General features: G+C 39.2%; 1 protein-coding gene across 3 annotated transcripts; it reads left to right on the top strand.

Annotated features, from left to right (window-relative positions):
* The first annotated feature begins 440 nt into the window (after positions 1-440).
* Positions 441-24,422, top strand: CPOX (coproporphyrinogen oxidase). Of its 3 annotated transcripts, XM_008975378.5 has the most exons (7): positions 446-1,192; positions 2,978-3,121; positions 3,391-3,501; positions 5,306-5,447; positions 8,504-8,722; positions 12,664-12,768; positions 13,403-14,729. In XM_008975378.5, exons 1-7 carry the CDS (start codon positions 637-639, stop codon positions 13,488-13,490), a joined length of 1,365 nt encoding a protein of 454 aa, XP_008973626.3. In that variant the 5' UTR covers positions 446-636; the 3' UTR covers positions 13,491-14,729. The 3 variants fall into 3 exon arrangements, with proteins under 3 accessions (XP_054966171.1, XP_063458553.1, XP_008973626.3); XM_055110196.2 differs by lacking the exons at positions 12,664-12,768; positions 13,403-14,729 and adding an exon at positions 20,489-24,422 and having other exon boundaries at positions 441-1,192; XM_063602483.1 differs by lacking the exon at positions 3,391-3,501 and having other exon boundaries at positions 444-1,192.
* The last annotated feature ends 613 nt before the right edge of the window (positions 24,423-25,035 follow it).

Raw genomic sequence — 25,035 nt, 5'->3', positions numbered from 1 at the left:
CAGAAAGTCTTCTCCTCGACTCTCTTCCGAGTCCATTACTAGCTTCTCCCACTCTCTTTAGAAAACCATCCTTCAGCAGTTTCCCAGCCTGCCCATCCCCTCTAAAAACTCTAGAGGACCAGGACCCTGGGCGAAGGGCGGGTCTATACAGATCCTGAGCCAGGCTCTGTATTCGCAAATCCTGTTTGAAAATGTAAGCGGGACTGGGATCTCTGCCACATTTCCGCCCCAGTCCGCCCTCAGCCTCCCAGCCCTACTCTATCTTCTCTCTTTGGCTGAGTAAACAGCCGACCCGAGGTTGTACGTGACAAGAAAGCCTCTTTTATCTCTCCCGTCCCTTCCACAGCACCGTCCCCGCCCCACTCTCTTCCCTTCGGACCAGCCCTTCTGGGCGTGTCGGATTCTTATCTCCCGCCCCGCGCAGGGACGCCGCAGGCGGCGATAGGATCCGGACTACAGCTCCCAGCGCGCCCCACTTCCCGCCCCCGCCTCCGGAGCCCGACGCTGCAGCGGCTCTTCCCGAAAGGTTCTTTCCGCCTGTGCGGCTCGCCGGCTCAATACTCCGGGGGTCTGGGTGGGGGGCTCAAACGCAGGGCTCTGGGACGCAGGCACTGCTCCAGGTGATAGTGCGGGAACATGGCCTTGCAGATGGGCAGGCTGAGCACGGGCCCCTGCTGGCGCGTGGCGCGGGGCGGCTGCGGAGGGCTCCGCGCCTGGTCCCAGTGCGGCGGCGGAGGGCTCCGAGCCTGGTCCCAGCGCAGCGCAGCCGGACGCGTCTGCCGGCCCCCTGGCCCGGCTGGCACGGAGCAGAGCCGCGGGCTGGGGCACGGCTCGACGTCGAGAGGCGGCCCCTGGGTGGGGACAGGGCTGGCCGCGGCGCTGGCGGGGTTGGTGGGGCTGGCCACCGCCGCCTTCGGGCATGTGCAGCGGGCGGAGATGTTGCCTAAGACCTCGGGGACGCGGGCCACTTCGCTGGGGAGGCCGGAGGAGGAGGAGGATGAGCTGGCCCACCGCTGCAGCAGCTTCATGGCCCCGCCTGTGACCGACCTGGGCGAGCTGCGAAGGAGGCCGGGCGACATGAAGACCAGGATGGAGCTGCTGATTCTGGAGACCCAGGCCCAGGTGTGCCAGGCTCTGGCACAGGTAGACGGGGGCGCCAACTTTTCTGTGGACCGGTGGGAGAGGAAGGAAGGTAAGGAGGCCGGCCCCTGGCGGGAGTTGGAGACAGGGAAAAAGGGTCAGGTTCCAGGTTGCAGACAGAAAATATAATAGTTCACAATATGGGATGGGGTAGGTAGGGGGTACCCACAGAGAGGCCGCTTGGTTAGAGGCCGCTGATAAAAAGATGGACACGAAAGGGTCACTAGCCCTCTGCTTGCAGGTATGGACCCGGATCAGCTGTCACTGTAGTACTGCATTTCAAAATCTTTGCAATTCCGTAGCAGCATTTTTTTGTAGAACTCTTAAGGGGTATTTGCAGCTAACAAGCTTAGATGTCCAAAGTTCGTTACTGAACATAAATTTCAGTAGATTATGGAACACATTTTCTCTCCTTCTCTGGGTGAATTTGCCCTTTTTCCTCTTTAGGAGATGGAAAGAACTCATCTCCTGTGCGCTAAGTGTCGGCTAAACTCCTCCAGCCAGGATGTCATTGTGTCAGAATCTTCCCACTTCTTTTTACTGTTACACAAGATATATTTGATTGGTTTCTCAGTAGCACTACCAAATGCACGCATCAGATTTCCTGCTAGGAAAATCTTCTCTTCCGATATCAAAATACTTGAGCATCAAAACCCAGTTCTCATAGAGGCTTACATTCATGACCATGTTGTTGCCCATACAGTGAAACCCCACATCTTGAGTGGAAACTTGAAAGATTCCTGACTTTTCCTAGCTGGAAATACAACAGCAGCTTCTCACCGGCAGATTTTGAGCTGTGATACTGACACATCTATATTAAATGAAGTTCAGTCTAGTTTTCCATCTTATGTTTTCAAGCAAAGACCACTGAACCAGGACACAACCTCAAGTACTAGACCAGCTGTGTGATCCTCAGAAGTTACTTTTTTATGGCTGTTTTCCCATCTATGAAATATATATGTATTTCATCTCATTTAATCCTCATACTACACATATATATATCCATATCCATATATATATATATATATGGATGGAATATATGTGAAGTGCTTAGAATATTGTCTGAAGCATAGACAGCATTTAGACAAATTGTTGCAGCCACTTGTCAGCAGTTTGATCTTGGATAAGATGTTTTGCCCCTCTGGTCCTCAGTTTTCTCATTTGGAATATATGAGGGTTGTACTGGATCATCTTATGTCCCATCCAGCTCTAAATGTTCTTAGAAATAAAACAAGCCAAACATGAACTTTCATGAAACATTGCCCTTGCAGTGACCCTAATACCTTAAGAAAAAAAATTAGTAAGGCTGATACACGTGAATACTAATGTGCATCTCACTCACTGTAAGGTTCTGAATCCCTTCAGAATTTGATTACCTACTGTTTCTTAATTGCTTGTAAATTAAAAGGCAAGCAGCCCACTGAGAAAGAAATTTTTGAAACAATATTGATCTCTTAAATTCAGTAATAATAGAACACCCTTCAAGTCTACCCATTCCTATTTTTAACCTTAGTTTTCTCTCATATATCATAACTGATAGATGCCATTCTGAACTGTAGAATCTGAAGGGAGAATATTCCAGTGATGTATTTTAGATGATGGCAGGAGAATGTTGAAGAAATATTCAGTTTAGTGATATGAGAAGGTCCAGTATTTGCCCAATATTAATAGCATATGTCAAAGCTAAGCTAGTTATCTAATTGTGTTGTACATAAAATGATAAATACACTGATATAAAAGATTTGGGAAACGGGAAAATAACCATCTTCATGCAAGTGTTTCTTTCAGTTTTGCACATACTCTTACATTCTCTCCTTTTTTACATTTCTATACACAGGAGGTGGCGGCATCAGCTGTGTACTTCAAGATGGGTGTGTTTTCGAAAAGGCTGGGGTGAGCATTTCTGTTGTTCATGGAAATCTTTCAGAGGAAGCTGCAAAACAAATGAGAAGCAGAGGAAAAGTTCTGAAGACTAAAGATGGTAAATCAGACAGTCTTGATAGTCTCTAATAGTCCCTGCAAACCTTATTTTGCCCACAAGTTTTATTTATAAAATAAATATTGCTTCTGAAAAAAGCCATTTGGGTTCATATGCCGCACGTTGACAAATACTTTTTTAAAATTATGTTTTTAAGTGACAAATTAAAAAGCAGCTTTTGAAAATTGACTTGGAAATCATATTAGAGTGAAATTGTATCAAGGCATTCAAGGTAACTGAATATAGCTCACGACTCATATTTTACTTTCCAGGTAAATTGCCATTTTGTGCTATGGGCGTGAGCTCTGTTATCCACCCCAAGAATCCTCATGCTCCTACTATCCATTTCAACTACAGATACTTTGAAGTAGAAGAAGCTGATGGTAAGGGTCTCAGGAGCTATGGAAAGTACTATCGTGCAAAATGTGCATTTTAAAACAGATAAGAGGGCATAACATCTAAAAGCGAGAAAGAATAGTCTTAATTAGGTCTTTCAGGAGGCAATGTAAAGGCAATTTCTTGGCAAGTGCAATGGATTATGCCTGAGACATGACAAGTAAGAATGGGGCCAGGCATGGTGGCTCATACCTGTAATCCCAGCGCTTTGGGAGGCTGAGGTGGGCAGATCACCTGAGGTTAGGAGTTTGAGACCAGCCTGGCCAACATGGTGAAATCTCCTCTCTACTAAAAATACAAAAACTTAGCTGGGCGTGCTGGCATGCACCTGTAGTCCCAGCTATTCGGGCGGCTGAGGTGGAAGAAACACTTGAACCTGGGAGGCGGAGGTTGCAGTGAGCGGAGATTGTGCCACTGCACTCCAGCCTGGGTGACAGGGCGAGACTCCGTCTCAGAAAAACAAAACAAAACAAAACAAAAAGAATGGTATTGACTGACTCTAACCTTCCCATATTTCCTCCAACATAGAAGGAATGAACCTGAACTTCAGTGTGCACCCAGAGTTCTTTGCAAACATAAATTCATTACATCTGAAGGAATACCTTATGTACGAGGTTAAGTTGAAATTGAGAACTTGCTTTTGGAAAATATTTTACATATGCATAGCTTTGCTAGTCACCAGGGCATTAGCAGTGGGTTTAAAATGGGATGCAGTTGATCATGCCTCCTGTGCACATAGTTCCAGCCTGTCTTTTATCTGATACCACATGTCAGACAGAGTACATGTGCAGTGCCACACCTATTCTTATTGGTGTCTCTGTAGGTGATGGCATTTAAAGTCACTGCTTTAACTTTTCATTTTGAAGCCATTCAGCTTGGTTCAACCTTTTATGTTTAAAGTTGGTAACTGGTATTGACAACTCATGGACCTGTGAGCACATGAAACAGTTATTCTCAAGTGGTAAGTTACCTCAGCAAGTGTTTTTATTCTTTCTAGGAAAGGGGAGGGGTTGGCAATGGTTCTTAATACAAGGAGTGTCAGAATCTCCTGGGGAGTTTTATAAACTACAGATTCCTGGGCCAGAGATGTGTGTGTGTGTGTGTGTGTGTCTGTGTTTATTGTGATCTAGAAGAGCTATTTTAAGCTCGTCATGTGATTCTTATATACAGCCAGAGTTGCAATACACTTCCTGATCCACCAGTGTACTGTCTTATCATTCACTGCCCTGCATATCATTCCTTGCAAGTTCCACTCTCTCTCTCTCTCTTTCTTTTTCTTTCTTTCTTTCTTCTTTTTTGTTGTTTTGTTTTGTTTTATTTTGTTTTTTGAGATGGAGTCTCACTCTTGTTGCCCAGGCTGGAGTGTGGTGGCGCAATCTCAGCTCACTGCAACCTCCACCTCCTGGGTTCAAGCGATTCTCCTGCCTCAGCCTCCCGAGTAGCTGGGATTATAGGTGGCCACCACGCCCGGCTATGTTTTGTATTTTTAGTAGCAACGAGGTTTCACCATATTGGCCAGGCTGGTCTCGAACTCCTGACCTCAGGCGATCTGCCTGCCTGGGCCTCCCAAAGTGCTGGGATTACAGGCATGAGCCACCTCGCCTGGCCGCTTTTACCTCTTTTTTTCTGCCTAGGCCTTACTGGTCTTCAGAGCTAAAATCAGTTAAAATTTTTTTTATTGTCATCCATTTTATGCTGAATAAATTAAGCTGCTAAAGTAAGTGTCCTAATATAGCCAGTAATGCTGAATCTCAAAAGTCCACATTAGAATCCCATGTCTTGATTTGGTAGGCAACAAGCAGTGGTGGTTTGGTGGTGGATGTGACCTCACTCCAACATACTTGAATCAAGAAGACGCTGTCCATTTTCACAGAACTCTGAAGGAGGCTTGTGACCAGCATGGTCCAGATCTCTACCCCAAATTTAAAAAATGGTAGGTAAAGTTACTGAACTTTCATGACCCCAAAATTACATTCTGTTCCTTCTGAAGGCAACTATTATGTCACTAAATACCCTCTTCTGCTTATGAAAATGGAACTAGTTTTCTTACTTTGCTCATCAGAAGAATTAGAATACTAGTTTTAAGTGGTTGTATCAAATTATTTACTTAGAAATATTTAATATAAATTGAGTAGTAATATCTTTTTATTCCAAATGATTTAGAATGGTAGACTATAAACTATAAGGTGATCTATGCTTGAGAATGAGAGGCTTTTTAATCTGGAGTGGGTTGTTAAATTCTTATTCCAGATGAGAATTATTATTCCTGATGTTGCCTTGGGAATGTCTAAGGGCATTGGAAGGGTTGGAGAACCACTAGAGGGAGATGCCAGCATACCAGAGATTTTGGCCAAGGGGAAAGAAGAATTGGAGAATTTGTTAAAGAAATTCTAATGATAAAATAAGAAAACAAACAAACAAAAGTTGGGAGAAGACCCAGAATATTTGTTATCATCAAATGGAATCTTGGCACAAATTGTTTGGAATATGAGTAAAGTACTCAATTCTGCTTAGAGCTAATTGGCATTCTTGAAAAAGGAAGGACAAAGAATTTTTGTCTTTTTGCTTTGTTTTTAGAGCTAATAGTTGTGGAATGTTAATATCATTTATGCAAGAGTATGGAGTTGAGCTTTAAAATCGTCAGGAAAGATGAAACATTTGAATATTCTCTTGATTTAATATTACTACTGAAAACTACGCAGCCATGGATGCATGCAGATACTGGTTTTTTGTTTGTTTTTTCCTCTCTCTCAGAACTTAGCATCCTTCCAGGAGGACTAATAGAGTAGACAGTTCTCTTTTTTGGTTCTTTTTCTAGCTATTACTGAGATGACTTTAAACAGTGTTAGGTAATAAAATATCTAGGATGGTAGCTAGTTAAAAAGAAGTTTTTAGTATAAATGCTTTGGTTTGAATATTTGTTCCCTCCAAAACTCATGTCGAAATTTAACCCCCAATCTGGCAGTATTAAGAGCTGGGGCCTTTAAGAGGTGATTGGGCAGAGCCCTGATGGATGGATTAATCCATTCATGCATTAATGGGTTAAATTCATGGGAGTGGGACTGGTGGCTTTATAAGAAGAGACCTAAGCTAGCATGTTCAGCCCCCCACCATGTGATATTGTGCACTGCCTCAGGACTCTGCAGAGACCCCACCGGCAAGAACACTCATACTAGATGAAGCCCCTCAACCTTGGACTTCTCAGCTTACATAACTTAAGAAATAAGTTCCTTTTATTTATAAATTATGCCGTTTCAGCTATTCTGTTGTAAGCAGCAGAACACTGACTAGGAAATAAGTAGATCACTTAATTCTGTAATGTTTTAAAGAGAGATTTTGAAATAGTATGATTTGGGTTAAAAACTGACTTTACAACTTTACTCAGGATATACTTTTTTAGACTATGTTAATAAAATGTGCATATAAAGAAGGCCAACAAGTCACGATTAAGGTGAATTCTACCGATGCGTCAGTTCTAGGGATTTGCATCTGTTGTTTTTTGTTGTTGTTTAAGCAATTGAAGCTGTATTTAAGGTAACCTTTTAAATAGCTTTTAGTTTTTGTTTGAACATGTTTTTCTATTTAAGGACCCTTATGCAGAGATTATCAAAAGAACTACTTTTAGGATATAAACTATTTTACAAGTTTAACAGTTAGGAAATGGCTTCTTTTTTGTTTGTTTGTTTGTTTGTTTTTTGAGATGGAGTCTCACTCTGTCGCCCAGGCTGGAGTGCAGTGGTGCGATCTCGGCTCACTGCAAGCTCTGCCTTCCGGGTTCACGCCATTCTCCTGCCTCAGCCTCCCGAGTAGCTGGGACTACAGGTGCCCACCACCACGCCTGGCTAATTTTTTGTATTTTTAGTGGAGACGGGGTTTCACCGTGTTAGCCAGGATGGTCTCGATCTCCTGACGTCGTGATCCGCCTGCCTCGGCCTCCCAAAGTGCTGGGATTACAGGCGTCAGCCACCACGTCCGGCCCAGGAAATGGCTTCTTAGGAAACCTGTTCTAGTAGTCATAGAGGGGAAAAGACTCAAGAACAGATTAATAGTTTTATGTGCTGCCTCACAGGGTAAACTTTCATATGTCTGATATGACATATGAAATAATAAAAGATATTATCTGAACCTTTTTTTCCACCAACTTTTCCCTGTCTTTCATGCTATAGAACCATCAAATTTTATTTCTGAAAGAGACCTGAGAGATTGTTTATAGTACCTTCCTTTGGTGAATAAAGAACTCACTCAAGAGAGCTTGGATTTGCACCATGGTTGGTGTCATTGTTGGTGGAAGATTCCTGTCCTCCTGCCTCCTACAAAAGCAGCAGTGCTTCCGAAGGCAGCAGCTTATTCCAAGAAATACACTATGGATATTGGACTGTTTCTCTTTTCACTAAAGTTCTTAGAGTTTCACATCCTTTACAGAGACTTGTGTGAAATTGCCTGGTCGCTTTGAAAATAAGAGGATAAGCAGCCAGGCGTGGTGGCTCACGCCTGTAATCCCAGCACTTTGGGAGGCCGAGGCAGGCAGATCACGAGGTCAGGAGATCGAGACCACCCTGGTTAACACAGTGAAACCCCGTCTCTACTAAAAATACAAAAAATTAGCCAGGTATGGTGGTGGGCACCTGTAGTCCCAGCTACTTGGGACGCTGAGGCAGGAGAATGGCGTGAACCCGGGAGGCGGAGCTTGCAGTGAGCCGAGATCGCACCACTGCACTCCAGCGTGGGGGACAGAGCAAGAGTCCGTCTCAAAAAAAAAAAAAAGAAAAAAGAAAAAAAGAAAAAGAGGATAAGCATTTTCTACCTTGGTGATATCTGCAAAAAATCTATCTGTCTAAAGTCCTCATTTCATTTTCATAGTTGGACAGCAAGTAAGGATACCATCCTGACATTAGTTGAGGATAGTGCTGTAACCTGAAAGGCTCACATTGATTTTCATGTCTGTTTTTTTCCACTTGATACCTGGTTTGGCGCCGCTGTGTTTTCCAGGTGTGATGATTACTTCTTTATAGCCCATCGTGGAGAGCGGCGGGGCATTGGTGGTATCTTTTTTGATGATCTTGACTCTCCGTCCAAGGAGGAGGTGTTTCGCTTTGTACAGAGCTGTGCCAGGGCTGTAGTTCCTTCTTACATTCCCCTTGTGAAAAAGCACTGTGATGACTCATTCACCCCCCAGGAGAAGCTGTGGCAGCAGCTCAGAAGAGGACGGTAAGTGACTGGAAAATGAATTCTTTCGTGGCTAAGTGGGGGAGGTGGAGCAGCTCTTAATAATAGCGAGTGTTGTGTTGTCAGATACTTTGTAATAGTTGTGTTAATTTCTTTTCATAGCTAGATGAATATTAAGTGAATTAAAAGACATTGTGTAAAGTAATATTATAATTATAGCAGAGTTTATTTAATTCATCTATACATTAGAGACTCATAGTAGGCATGTAGTAAGTACTTGCTGAATTTAATTCTGCTGATTTCTCTTAGTCTTCTTGTAATACCCTCCAGCCTTATGTCAAGATGTAGACATCATTTAATGTCTTTGCTGCTTTGTAAATTTGGAATCACACCTTTTTTCATTCATCTTAAAGATTTCACGGAAGTTATTTTAATGGAAATAATTTCAGAAATTTTGCTGGCCTCTACATTAGGCATTTTGTATCTGATGTTTTTCAACAAACCTGTAAGATAGGTGTAATCATCTTTTTTCAGAAAGTTAAGTCTGTTGCCCAAGAGACACAGCTGGTAAATTTAAGATCTCAGATGTGGAACTGGGTCAAAATGACCTCAAAACTTATGGTCTGTGTAGTGCCTAAAGTTAAGCAGCTGAAGCAGGTTTGTGCTTCTTACCATGATACTCACTTTAACCACCCTGTTCTGTGCAGTGAGCCTGGTGAGCTCGGTGGGGTGTCCAGTCTGAGGCTGTCTCCAGCCACGGTGTACTTGTAAATCCACTCCAAGTTATACAGCCTGCTGGCCCCAATCAGTTTCTCATTGCCGCCTTAAATGCCTGTATACTACTGAAACATGGCTATAAAATGGATTTTCTCATTGACGTTAATTCTGTGTTAGGCAAAAGAAGCTTTGGGTACTAAAGAGGTAAAGCTTTTGCCTTAAAGAGGTCAACTTAAATAATGTTTCCAGTCTAAAGATAAACATTTGTGTATATCCTTTCTTATGACTGCCTGTGCTATCTGGTTCCCATTTATTAACTTGAAAAACATGAGAGTAAATTTTTAGAAATTTCTTAAAGAATGCATCTATTTTGGAACATGTTTTTTGTTCGCTTCCATAATTTCTTAAATATACCTTTACCACTCTTTCCTTCTTTCACTTGATACTTATTTTGGGGCCCCTGAGATGAGGCACTATCTTGGCTACCCGGTGGCTGTAACATGGACCTGCCAAAAAGAACCTCATAGTTTAGTGGGGAAGACATACCCAAGAGGACAATTTAGAACTCTGTGCAAAGTAAAGTATTCTAGTTTTGCACAAGATTTCGTAGGCAAAACTTGGCAGATTTTGTCAATACTAATTAGGTGAATCCTTTAAAACTTCATAGACAGGAGTAATGGTTTGTTTTGCGGTTTTGTTTTATTTTTTATACATCGTTTGATGGCAGATCATTCTGAAAGTCGTTGTTGTGTATCATTGCATGTCTGGTGTCATGAGATAGGCAGAACTGTGGGGTAGTAGATTAATTTTCTATGGTATGGTGTGTGACTGTTCTTCAAAGACAGCTTCTTTCTGCCTCCCTTATCTCTGGTCCTTAAGATGGCAATAAACTCTGGGGCCTAAGATAACTCCAGTTCTTCTCTGGGGCTATCAACACTGTCTTTGGTTTCTAATACTGCAGTCATGACCAGTTTTCTGTATCCTTTTCACTTACTGTTACCCACTTTGCCTTGTCTTCACCCTGTCCAAACACCGGTCTCCCTTTCAGCAGTCAGTCTCATTCCCTTTCGACTTTACAGTCTCTTATTTGGCAATCTCATCCAGTTTCTTGCCCACAGTTACTGCTATCCTCCCCCAGACCTTGAACGTCAGTCTTACGGTTATCCTTTTCATAGGAAAACAGAAATTAAAGACTTTTAACTTACTTGTTCGTTGTATTCTGGGAAAGGGAAACAGGATAAAATTTAGGCATTAGTTAAATTGAAGGGATTGGTTAAAGTCCCTAACTTATAGGCACCCCAGAGAGGACAGATGTATGGAAAGGATCAGAAAAGATTAAATAATATTATTTAAAAACAAATATGAAAATGCTGCAACTCAACACTACTTTTATTATGATTGCTGTTAATCTGCAGAGAGACTGAATTATATGACTGCTTATTAATGCAATTAACTACTTTAAGAAAGAAGAATATATAGAATATCAGATCTATACCAGGAATAGGAGATGGAAATTTTTTATTAAAAAAGAAAAATCAGATCTAAGTGCAACTTGGTGGGAGGTAGAGATGCCAATGTAGAGAAAGGGGCATCGTTCACTCAATAAAGGAAAGGATCCAACAGAAAATTCATTAAGGAATCTTTACAAGGGTCTCTGCGATAGGTCTTCAAATACATCAATATAAACTAGAGAACCATACCCATCCCCTAGAGAGGTGTTTCAGAAAGATAATATCAGGTGAAAAAGGTAGCCAAAAGATGAAATTATTTTCCATGGTCTTAGAAAAGGATTCAGAAGATTCACTTAAATTATTTTTTGAAACAGACATAAGAAGGTATTAAATAGTTTTTTGTACGTAAAAGTCAATGATAAATGGTGAGAGTTAGAAAGGGAGCATAGATAAAATTCTTTACACTTTTGCAGGGCTTTTGACAAGTTCCACATACAAAAGGTGCTTTTAAAAAATTAAAGTATTGTGGGCCGGGCGTGGTGGCTCACGCCTGTAATCCTAGCACTTTGGGAGGCCGAGGCGGACGGATCACGAGGTCAGGAGATCAAGACCATCCTGGCTAACACGGTGAGACCTCGTCTCTACTGAAAATACAAAAAATTACCCAGTCATGGTGGTGGGTGCCTATAGTCCCAGCTACTCGGGAGACTGAGGCAGGAAAATGGGTGAACCCAGGAGGCGGAGCTTGCAGTGAGCCGAGATTGCGCCACCGCACTCCAGCCTGGGCAACAGAGTAAGACTCCATCTCAAAAAAAAAAAAAAAGAAAAGAAAAGAAAAAAAAATTATTGTGGGAATCTAGAGGATATTTTGCTATAGATGGGCATCAAGACAGTAACCAATAGGTAAATAAGAATATGTGAGTGAAGTTTAGACCAAGGGAGTAATTTCTGAATAAGATAAGAAATGATCTGAAAGGGGCACTGTTTATTGAACTTTTCAGATTATGAATCAGTCTAAATTCTTTTGAGTAGTAGAAATTATCCTTTTGAAATCGGAGAGGGAGACCCTTTTACATCCTATGTTAAAGGCAGATGCAGGGTTTTAAACTGGATGGAGTCCAGATCTGACTAGGGCAGTTAACATATTGAACCAAGTTTTAGTTGATGCTAAGGGTATTTAAAAAAAAAATGAAAACACTGCAACTCAACACTACCTTTTATTATGATTGCTATTAATCTGCAGAGAGACTGAATTATATGACTGCTTATTAATGCAATTAACTACTTTAAGAAAGAGGAATATATAGAATATCATAGTCCATTATTAATAGATTATTGTTAGCTGTAGTTGGCCTTTCAGGTCAGAAGTTTTACACCATCTTAGTAGTACTAGTTGTGGGTTACAGGCAGTGAAATGAAATCTTTGAGTCCAAAACATTCCAGATTATGAGGAAGGCCAGAAAGAGCTGGGTTATCCTGAGAAGGGATGCATTTCTTTTTCTTAATTGTTGTTCTGCTTTAAACTTCTCAGCTTTGTGTCAATTCTGTTTACTTATGGGAAAACATAACCTTGTATTGTGACTGCTCTATGTTGGGGCAGAATCTATATTCTATTGTTTGGTGGGTAGAATACCCTTTTATTTCTGCCTGTCCAGATGGAGAGCTCTCAATGGGCTGTAGGCTGGTGTCCTCTGTGCCAGTTCCAGCTGATGGGAACTGGGGGGAAGAACCCACCCCTTTTTAAGTATTTGTTATGGGTTAGTCTTAAGATTTTATTGAGCTGGCCCTTAATGTTATTTGATGTATTTATGGCAGGTATGTAGAATTTAATCTGCTGTATGATCGGGGCACAAAGTTTGGCCTCTTCACTCCAGGATCCAGAATTGAAAGTATCTTGATGTCTTTACCTCTAACTGCCCGGTAAGGAGATAACTCATTTTAGTAGTTATCCCTACACTCCCAATTCCCAAACACCCACAAAATATGAAAGTTAACACTGCAGATGTCGTGCCTAGGTCTTTGTTAGTTTTGACTTTGCTGATTTTATAAGAAAATCACAGTCAAATAAGGCAAATCAAATTGGGTATTTTAAGTGGTGACATGGTGAATCCCACAGCTCTGTGAGGGCAAGGAGAGACTAGAGGGAGAGAGAACACAGGCTGAGTCATGGTGGCTAGGAGGTGAGATGGACCTTCTCTGCCTATTTGTTTTTCTGAGAAGAGGTATGCGTAAGTATTAAGCTAAAGAAGGTTTGCCCATGGATCACCTGAGTTTCTACACTATATGAAACCCTGGTTTATATTAAAGGTGTATTTTGGCTCTGGGATATTAATACTAGCCAAAGCATACCCAAGAGTTGTTAAGAAACTATTTGTTTGGCAAATAGTTTTTTTAAAGGTCAAGTTGGTACAAGGCACATCAGGCACAGTAGAGACAAAGAAGTATAAGGCTTTTTTTTTTTATTCTTAGGATTTTATTTTTCATTTATTTTAAGTAAAGAGGTATGTGTGTCATTTTTTATGATGTTTTTTGCTTTTGTTTTGGACATGCATAGATGGGAGTACATGCATTCACCCTCAGAGAATTCCAAAGAAGCTGAAATTCTGGAAGTTCTACGCCATCCAAGGGACTGGGTGCGTTGATGCAGGCAGAGTGGCTGTGCAGGGGTTTGGAGGGCACAGGATGTGTGCTCCCCATGCCACTGGTCGGCACTTTGCCACTGTGTGGCAGTTACCCGTGCCTTAGTCTTCTCCACTCTGCACCCTACCTCGTGGGCAGATGATAACATGTTTTGGATGCTGTCAGTGATGAATGGTGAGATGGCAGATTGTCAGAGTCAATTGATTAAACCTCATTTATACTTCTAGTGTCATTTTATATGACTAGTTTACAAAATAGGACATTGAGTTTCCAAGTATTGAGATAAGGGAATATAAATAGTATTATATGTATCAGGAAATCTCTCATCTTGTTTTTGTTTCATGTATTTTTTAAAGTTTTCATTTGTGCCACAAAAATCTGTCGTGGAATATATTTTATTTTCATTAATTCAGTGAAGTTGAGACTTCATAGTAATTTTAGAATGCAACTTGAAGGTAAAAATTTTACTTTGTCAATACTGAAGTCTCTGCTGTAATCCTTATATATCTTTCTCCAGAGAACATAATATTGTCAAATAGATACACATTTTTCTAATAGGTATTTAGAAGCACTTGAAATATTCTTAATCTCTGCATGTGTTACAATTCAGTTATTTCTGTAGTTTGTAAACTCTAAAGTGACATTACTATTATTTTAGAGATGTCTAAGTTGTAATTTTGATTTTTGTGGAACCATTGTTTGTTAATGTTGGGATTCTCTGCACTTTTGAATGTGAAAGCTTATATCCCTGAATTCTGATACTTAAGAGTTTTCTATTTCAGACATCTCTGTGTGGAAGTTGAGACTAAGAATAATCCTAGGGATGTCATGAATTTAGGCAATGTTTCTCATTTGGAAAATGAAATGAGAAATAATTTCCTTCTTTAAAGCAAGTATATATAGTATGAGAAACTTGGAGGCATTTCATACACACGTTTCTTAGGAAAATGGACACATTGAAAATGTCCTCTTTTTTATATTAGAGATTCTGCAGCTCTTTGCTCTTAAGAGCAAATCACAACAGGATTCTTAATGTATGATTTCTTTGTTCATATATTATGAATGTATTATTTTATTTGCTTTGTAATAAAGTTTATAAGGAAGAGCATCTCATACATATCATTATCGTGGAACACGTTGAATGTTTGTGATTCTGTGTGGCCTTTTTGGGGCTGGAAAATGTATGAATTCTTCAACTGTCTTACAAAAGATCTGCTAATAAATTTTATTATGAAATAAGACTAAGAAATATTTATATTTTTTGTTGCCAGGATAATATAGGAAAACACATATATTTCTTAGTACAGTTGATCCTTGAACAACATTAGGGCTAGGGGCCCCAACTCCTCCTTACTGCATGCAGTTTCAAATCCTTGTATAACTTTTGACTCTCCCAAAACTTAATCACTAATAGCCTACTGTTGACTGGTAGCCTGACCAATAACATAGTCAATTCACACATGTTTTATGTTATATGTATTATATACTCTTCTTACAAGCTAAAGAAATGAAAATGTTATTAAGGAAATCATAAGAAAGAAGATATATTTGCTATTCATTAGGTGGAAGTGAATCATCGTAAAGGTCTTCATCCTCATTGTTTTCATGTTGGGTAGGCTTAGTGGGAGTAGTAAGAGGAAGAGTAGGTCTTGCTCTCTCAAGGGTGGCAGAGGTGGAAGAAAATCTGCGAAGAAGCAAAACTCTTCAAACCTGTGTTGTTCAAGGCTCAACTATGCTAATGCCATAGTTCCTCATTCCTAGGTATTTTACTCAAGAAAAATACAAGTTTTGTACTCAATTTTCATAGCAGCTTTATTCAATAGTTGAAAATTAGAAACAACCCAAATGGCTAACAGCAGGTGAGCAGATAAACAACTTGTGATATATGCATATATTAAAATACTAAGCAATGAAAAGGAATAACTATTGCTAATGACAGTAACATGGGTGAACATCAGAAACATTATGCCAAGTGAAAGCCACACATAAAAGTACTTACTATATGACTACATTATAGGAAAACCTAGAAAAAGCAAAGCTTTAATGACAGAAAGCAGATCAATGGATGGCAGGGGTTAGGGGATGCAGATTTGTGAAAGGGAACAAAAGAGTATTTTGAGGTGATTTAAATGTTTTACATCTTGATTGTGATGGTTACTAGACTGTATATACATTTATCAAAATTCACTGAACTTAAAATGGAATTTTATTGTATATGTGAATAATACTTCAATAAATCTAATACTAGGAAAAATATAGGCATATAGGAACAAATGTTCAGATCAACCTCAGTTTAGCTTTTAAAAAATAGAAAATCACTACATAGTGATGATATAATGCTAAAGTGCTAGCCTATTTAGTTGTGTTTAAAGCTGTGGCGGGTAAATGAAGATAAAATTTTTCTGTGCATTTGTTTTCAGTTCTTCAATAACCACGCATTTCTACTATGGATTAGGCTATGTCTGAAAAGAATTGCATAACTACTGGAAAACAGGTTATCCTACTGTTATTCAAAGTGAATTTCTCTTTCAATTTCTTACTGGTGTTAATTCAGTCTACCTGAAGACCACAGTGCACCTCCAGATGGCCTGAACACCTAACTGTCTTAGGCATGCAGGTTCATGGTAATAAAGGGTGTCTGGAGGGGAGAAATGTAAATTCTCTGGAGCAAATTTTTAACCACTATTTTCTGTTCATCACTGTACTCTGCTGACCCTCCTAGTCAGCAGAGTATTTGAGATAAGTGCTTCTGCACGCTAAGGAGTACAAGATTTGAAAAGCCAAATGTTTCTTTATGACTTATCCTTCCACGTGTCTTTTGCTGTTACAATATTTAGAGACAGGAATCTTCTGCAGGTTTTTGACTTGCATGTCTGTACATAGGTGAGGATGACTCAAAGGCTCAGCTCATCTTGGACTGCAGGCTGCATTGCCTATGGGTGGCTCAGAACACGAATTCCATGGAAAAAGGCAAAGGCAGTATGGTGGTTTTCTGTTCTAACCACTGAGGTTATGTAGTGTCACTTTCTTCACATTCCACTGGACTCCTGACAAGTCTGTCATTAAGGACAGTTCCAGATTCGAGTGGAAGGGAATTGGATCCCAGTCATCTTCAAAACCTCCACACAGCCTTCCACACTCAAAACCACGAAATAGATTGGACTCAACCCTCCACATTGCCCTAATTAGTTCCTGTTGAGTCCCCCTTTGAAATGGCTCCTGGTTTCCTTCCTCTGCCCTTTGCCACCACCCTACTTTAGTCTCACATACTTTCTCATCTGAACTTTTGCAATGCTCTCCCTGCCTCTGGGCACTCTGACCTTTCCCTCTCTTCAGAATTATTTTCCTAGGTCCCATTATCACCACCCTGCTGAAATAGTCAAAGAATCTCCTCTCCAGACAGAATTCTAAAGTCAGTCTGACATTCAAGCAATCCACCATTTAACTCCTACCTCGTGTTTCAGGCTTATCTTCTACATTTCTCTGTGCACTTCAGTCTCAGACCATATACTCACCACTCACCACTTTTCCTGAACTTCCCCCAAATTATACCCCCTCTGGCCTTTTCTCAGGCTGCTGCTATCTCTGCTTGGAATGTCTTATGTGCCCGCTCATCCTTCCATGCCCATTTTAAATCTTCTTCAAGAAACCTTCCTTGGAGTCAATCTCTTCTACCCTTTCAGCACATTTTACTTTTAGTATTGCTGTCAACATATTCCATTTACAGTCATTCAATCCACATCCCACTTATTACAAAATATTGAAGGTGGATCTTTCCTTATTTATAGTACCTGCTACCTAATGAATGATGTGTTAACCTTTGTTTTCCAACACTGTTTTGCAATATATCATAGTATCAAGCTTAGTGTTGTTTAGTTGTCTTTATAACTGTCTTATTCCTAGTCTGTGAAAACAGAAGTTCCCAGTATCTCTAAAAGCCCATTTAGAAATTGTTTTCAAGGATGTATTGTATTATCCCTGCCACAAGTATGAATTATGTATTTGAAATCTCACATTTTAAAATTTCATCTTTCTTCCCAAAGAAACACATAACAATCCAATTTCATAATAAACCTAAATTAGCACATTTAAGTTAGTGACGCTTAGACATTTGTAAATGGCTTGACTAAATTCCCTTGTATTGTTACCTGAAATCAAGTCATAAGTTGTACAACATAAAACCTCACTGATATGGTTAGGGTTTGTGTCCCCACCCAAATCTCACCTGGAATTGTAATCCCCCAAATCCCCAGGTGTCAAGGGAGAGACCAGGTGGAGGTAACTGAGTCATGGGGGTAAACCATCCCCGTGCTGTTCTCGTGGTAGTGAGTGAGTTCTCACAGGATCTGATAGTTTTATAAGGTGCTCTTCCTTCTTTGCTCAGCACTTCTCCTTCCTGCCGCCTTATGAAGAAGGTGCCTTGCTTCCCTTTTGCCTTCTGCCATGATTGGAAGTTTCCTGAGGCCTCCCAGCCATGCTGAACTATGAGTCAATTAAACCTCTTTCCTTTATAAATTATTCAGTCTCGGGCAGTTCTTTATAGCAGTATGAAAACAGAATAATGCACTCACAGACCTGTTTCTACAAGTTTTTTTTTTTTTTTTTTTTTTTTTTTGAGGCAGAGTTTCACTCTTGTTGCCCAGGCTGGAGTGCAATGGTGCGATCCTGGCTCACCACAACCTCTGCCTCCTGGGTTCAAGCGATTCTCTTGCCTCAGCCTCCCGAGTAGCTGGGATTACAGGCATGTGCCAGCACGCCCGGCTAATTTTTTTGTATTTATTTAGTAGAGACAAGGTTTCACCATGTTGGCCAGGCTGGTCTTGAAATCCTGACCTCAGGTGATCCACCCACCTCAGCCTCCCAAAGTGCTGGGATTACAGGCATGAGCCAGCACACCCGGCTAATTTTTTGTATTTTTTTAGTAGAGACAAGGTTTCACTATGTTGGCCAGGCTGGTCTTGAAATCCTGCCTCAGGTAATCCACCTGCCTCGGCCTCCCAAAGTGCTGGGATTACAGGCATGAGCCACGGTGCCCGGCCTACAAGTGGTTTTATACTGGATATTCACTAACACATACCAGCAGAGCAAGGTAGTTGAACTGCATTTCCTCTTCCGATCAGTGTAGCCAGCTCTATTCTAGATCTTAAGCTCATTCAAACAGTATTTTCAATAATTCTTTTACTGTTAATCCCTTCATATTTCAAAATGCGTTTGAACATAAAACTTGTCATAATCCAAGCCATCATGCTTTCAATAGGTTGATGCAAATACAGCCACTTAGGAAAGTAAATTGACTTTGCAGTCATTTAGAGTTGCAACACTGACTCTGTCGTGGATGTGTTTTCTTATGAGATGGTTGAGAGGTATCAAAGTTCACAAAGCTGTACTGGCTGAATGCCTCTTATGTAACAGCAAGTGAATAATGCTTTCATAAATAAAAGTCTTTATAGCAATTTATCTATGCTCAGATCGGTTCAAGATTGCTTCCGTTTTCTGACGTGATGAGGGAGACAGGCTTTTAGAATCTGTTCCACACCTGCTGCTTGACATTCTTCTAACCATTAGTATAATATACAAATTCACAATTTCTTGTAGTTCAAACTGTAGTTTATTAAAAATAACTAGTTCAGATGTCCTCAAAGACCATTTAAATTAATACTACCTGAATACAGGCTGGGCACGGTGGTTCATGCCTATAATCCCAGCACTTTGGGAGGCCGAGGTGGGTGGATCACCTGAGGTCAGCAGTTCAAGACCAGCCTGGCCAACATGGTGAAACCCCATCTCTACTAAAAATACAAAAATTAGCCAGGCGTGGTGATGGGCGCCTGTAATCCCAGCTCAGGAGGCTGAGGCAGGAGAATCGCTTGAACCTGGGAGGCAGGGGGTGCAGTGAGCCAAGATCGTGCCACTGCACTCCAGCCTGCGCGACGGCGCGAAACTCTGTCTCAAAAAAAAAAAAAAAAAAAAAAAAAAAAAACCAAAAACCAAAAAACTACCTTAATACAAATTCTGCTGAAAGTACTTTTTGTTTTTTAATGTGTACTTGATCTTATGTGCTATTCAACGTGAGTGTGGTGCTTAAAAATAATGTATTCCTAAGAAGCAAAAATAAGGACCTACTTTCATCTTTACCTCTCTGCCACCCACCCCGACTCTTCATCTTAGTAATGTGTGGGAGATATGGTATCTCCCCAAACAGCAAGAGGCAGTCTTCAGCTGACGTGCCCTTGTGTGTGGAACAAAGACAAGCCATCGCTGCTGTGCCCTATCAGAATTCCTGACTCATAGAATCTGTGAGTGTGATAAAATGGTTGCTGTTTATATGTCATTAAGCTTGGAGTGGTTTGCTAAACAGTAATAGATAATTGAAGCAGATTAAATGTCATTAACAAAAACGAGAAGAGCAGTTTTGAGGTGCTTGAAATGCTTGCAAGCTACCTGTACCCGTATTTAGAGATGTGAACTCAGGAGAGCTCAGTCTAGAAACACAAGTCTACCAATTTTGTAAAAGTGATAATTGAAGAAGTGGAAGAAGGTAAGCCACCCAAGGAAGTGCATGCAGTGTAATAAAAGAGCATCACAGACCGAACTGGGGGCAGAGAAATGAACACGGGATGAGGTATCAGGAAAGACAGCTAGAAGCAGCTATCTGAACAAATAGAATAGGAGGAAGGAAATTTAAAGAGACAAGTGGGATGTGATTGTAATAAAGGCTCAAATATTACAATGGTTGTTTCCAAATAGAAGATGTTAACATGATCTATACTCTATGTTAATATGTTTGATAAATTGGGATTTAAGTTAACAGTCAAAAATGATCCTAGTTTATACATTATCAAGGTCTTCTCAGATACTAAAATTTAGATGATAAAATTATCTCCATTAACATACCAGGTTGTGTCTTCAGTTTCTCAAGAATATGAGATTCTTGAAAGAACCAGTAGGTGGAGCAGAAAATCTAATCTGCAGGGGGTTTTTTGTTTGTTTTTTTTGGCAGGGAGTGGAGGAGGAGAAAGTAAAGAAAAGCAAGGAAGGAGGGAGAATGAAAAAGTGCTGGGAGGAAGAAGGAGAAACGAGAGAGAAGAGGTGGAGAACAGGACAGAAAAAGAGGAGAGGCAAAGAAGGAGGGAAATGAGAAAATTATTTGAAATCTGACTCTTGTTGAACTATGCTGTTGTTGGACAGATTATCTAAAGGAGTTATTACATATTTAATCAAGCATGGCTAATTTGACTATGCTGTTTATGTCTTGTCAAATGTCTCCACTGTGTTTCATGTCTCACTTTATGATTGGGAGATTCTGAAGTTGGCAATGTCTACAATTCCAGTAATGTTGAATGTCTAAATGCTTAGCATCTGAGTTCCTTGGCCATCTCTGAACTGCGAGTTGCCTGAGAAAATGTGAACATTTTTGTCTGAGAATGAATAATGTTAATTTGACTCTCAGAGGAAACATAATTCTAAAAAGATTGAGGACTATTCATCTAAATGTGTGTATTCGATTTAGAGTTTATACCCCAGGGGGTGTGTGTGATTCAGTGAAGAAAGGTAGGAAAACATTTTTATCATTTCAAAAGCTCTGTTTGTGTGTAATTTTATTATGTCTACAATACATTAATTTAATTATGTGGGTGTTTCACAAATAAGCACATTTTGGGTGTAAAAAAATCAGCAGCTTGTAATTGAAAAATTGCTTATTCAAATAGTGTATACGTTTTTACAATTTGATGGACTAAAAATGAAAGTGGAGAAGAAAGCAGAATGTCTTGATAAACCAAAGAAAGAATATAATGACCATAAAGCTTGGCTTCTTACCTCTGGCCGGAGTTACAGGGCAGGAAGTGAAAGGATGCTAATTTCCCATTGATTTTAGAGAGAACTAATGGACACTGTCGAAAGAAACGGAGAATGAAGATGTTAAATACGGTATAGTAAAGGTAATCAGTAGACTAGAAATATAAACCAAACTTAAGTGAGAGACTTTAAACTACAAATTTAGAAAATAACAAGAACCATATGATAAAGCTATAGCAAACATACCCATCCTATCAATCAATAAAAAATGACATACATATCAATAAATAAAAGTTTCATAACATACTGTTAAAATATTTCAAGTGGGACCATAAAGAAATAGATGCTATAAAAAACAGATACCTTTAAGACAAAATACTTCAGAAAGTAAAAAACGATAGCTATACCAGGCAAGTACAAACTTAAAAAAATGAAGGAGTTATGATACTCATATCAGCCATCATGGAATTCACATCTAAAAGCATAACATAAGAAAAAGAAGGGTACTTAAAATGTGAACGTAAAACGCTATAAATATCAATGGACCAAAGTACATAACTATATTCACAAGGAGAAAAAAATCCAGGAGCTAGACTGATGCACACTTGTAGTTGTTGAATTATTTCACTCAGTCCCTGACAGAGCAAGTCAGGGGAAGCACATTAAAGATGTAGAAGATGTAAATTACATGAGTAACAAAGTGTCTCTAACTTATATATATTTTGAACTCTGAACCCTGAAAATAGAGACAACCCTTCCAAGTACCTAGGGACATTCATAAAAATTGACAAAATTCTTTTCTAAATTACAAACTCCATAAGAAATTTTAAAAAACAGAAACTATACTGACAATATTCTCTATAATACAACAAGACAAAAATGAACAAGCAAATAAAAAACTAAAAACTCCAACATCTTGTAAATTACAACAGCTTTTTTTCTTAGCCCAGTCTTGGATCAAAGAGGAAATATAAACCAAAATTACTCATATCTAGGAAATACTGATAATATAAACAATACCTACTACACCCTATGAGACATAACTAATACAGCGTTTTCTTAAAGGCTTAAATATTTATATTGATAAAGAAGGAAAAATGAAAATAAACTATTTCTCAATCAAGAAATTTTACAAGACAACCAAGCAAACTGAAGAAAAGGAAAAAGAGAAATTAGCAGGCAGAAACAAGATAAAGATGTTCAGTATCACTACTATTATTCAATATTGTATTAGAGATGCTAAGCTAATAAGTTTAGACAAGAGAAAGAATTAGAAATACAAAGATTAGAAAAGAAGAGGTAAAATTGTAATGACAAAATCTAGAAGCAACCCAAGTTTAATAAATGGAAGAATAGATAAATAAATTCTGGTATATTAATAAAATGAAATGCCCTAGACTCATATTATGTGTATATAAATTATAGAACTGGGAAAATTAATATGGATGAATATCACAGACATTGAGTGAAGATAAAATAACCTGCAGAACAATACATGCAATGTGGTTCCATTTGTACAAAATTCAAAAGATGCAAAGCTAGGCCATAGGCTATTTAAAGATACACATAAGTGATAAAACTAATGAAAAGCTAATGACAAATACCAAATTCAGGTGAATGGAGAATGGAACTGAGGCAGGATTCACAGATGGCTTCAAAGTTCTTAGTACTGTTCTACAGCTGGATTCTGATATACAAGTGGCCATTTCAACATTTCAATATATTAATAGGATATTTCTTAGTATCCTACTCATATTTTATAAATATTAATGTGTATATCAAGTATTTAATTAAAATCTTTTAAGCTATGATCAGAAAAACTCTTACTCTGATATTAACATTCACTTCTGTGGGTTTTCTTGTTGGCATCCTGATACATGTTTCTTTAAAAATCAATTATTTTTCCCACGTATTTAAATTAGTATGTATGCTTTGTGGAAATCTTGGAAAATAAACAATGGTATTAAGGATATAATTACATTTGATTCCACCACTCAGAAGTAACCATAAATACTCAAAATTTTGGTATATTTCTTTCTAGGTATTTTATGCATATTTTAATGTAGTTAAATCATATTGCATATATAATTTTGAATACTCACTGTTTTCTTTTTTATGCCTTAAGCATCTCCCCCTGTTATTTAAACCTTTCAAAGGCAGATAATCGACCGGGGCTGAAAATAAGGGGTTTCTTGAAAGTGAGCAAGTGAGCTACTGACTGAGGGCTCTAGCCCATCGGCTGCCCCATTTCTTTATGGGAACTTGGTCTCCAGCTGGGCAGGAGATTCAAGGGCTTTTTTTTTTTTTTCCAAATAAATAATGAATAGTTCTAGAGAAAAAAAAATACTGCTGTAGTCTTTGACATTTTCACTACAAAATGATTAACTCTTTTCTTTGCCCCTACTTTACAAAGTAGAATTTACAAAGAACTTAAAAAAATTTACAAGAAGAAAACGACCCCATCAAAAAGTGGGCAAAGGATATGAACAGACACTTCTCAAAAGAAGACACTTATGCAGCCAACAGACATATGAAAAAATTCTCATCATCTCTGGTCATCAGAGAATTGCAAATCAAAACCATAATGAGATACCATCTCACGCCAGTTAGAATGGCAATCATTAAAAAGTCAGGAAACAATAGATGCTGGAGAGGATGTGGAGAAATAGGAATGCTTTTACACTGTTGGTGGGAGTGTAACTTAGTTCAACCATTGTGGAAGACAGTGTGGTGATTCCTCAAGGATCTAGAACTAGAAATACCATTTGACCCAGCAATCTCATTACTGGGTATATACCCAAAGGATTATAAATCATGCTACTATAAAGACACATGCACATGTATGTTTATTGTGGCACTATTCACAATAGCAAAGACTTGGAACCAACCCAAATGTCCCTCAATGATAGAATGGATAAAGAAAATGTGGCACATACACACCATGGAATACTATGCAGCCATAAAAAAGAATGAGTTCATGTTCTTTACAGGGACATGGATGAAGCTGGAAACCATCATTCTCAGCAAAATATCACAAGGACAGAAAACCAAACACTGCATGTTCTCACTCATAGGTGGGAGTTGAACAATGAGAACACCTGGACACAGGGAGGGGAACGTCACACACCGGGGCCTGTTGGGAGGTAGTGGGCTGGGGGAGGGATAGCATTAGGAGAAATACCTAATGTAAATTATAAGTTGATGGGTGCAGCAAAACCAACATGGCGCATGTATACCTATGTAATAAACCTGCACGTTGTGCACATGTACCCTAGAACTTATAATAAAAATAAGAGCAAACAAAATTACTTGAATCAATGAGAAAACATTAGAAAGAATAATAGATAGCCAGGGTCATCAGATATTTGAGGAAAAATCTCCAAATATAAGAGAAAGAGAAAAAATAAGTAAAGAGACCACAGACAGGCAGGCTTCTAATGAATATATAATAGAACAGATAAGAGATTAAACTTAGAAATACAGAGGTAAATAGAAAAATCAAAAAGATTTAAAAGTTGTTGCTTTTGGGCAGCAGGGCTGAGGTGAATAGAAATGGAAAGGGAATTGCTGGGTTTTGTCATAACCTTTTACTACTATTTGATTGTTTAACTGATTTTATTTATTAGATTAATAAAAATATTAAAGAGTAAAGGCCATGGATTTTTAAGCCCTCAAAACATTTTAATTGTGCATATTTTTATCATATAGATGCTTCTTATTAGAAAAAACTTTCCATTCTGTTACATTAAT

This window comes from Pan paniscus, chromosome 2 (genome assembly GCF_029289425.2).
Source record: "Pan paniscus chromosome 2, NHGRI_mPanPan1-v2.0_pri, whole genome shotgun sequence".
NCBI classification, from domain to species: domain Eukaryota; kingdom Metazoa; phylum Chordata; class Mammalia; order Primates; family Hominidae; genus Pan; species Pan paniscus.
The sequence above is the reverse complement of the archived record's forward strand: the minus strand, read 5'-3'. Positions and strand labels throughout refer to the sequence as shown.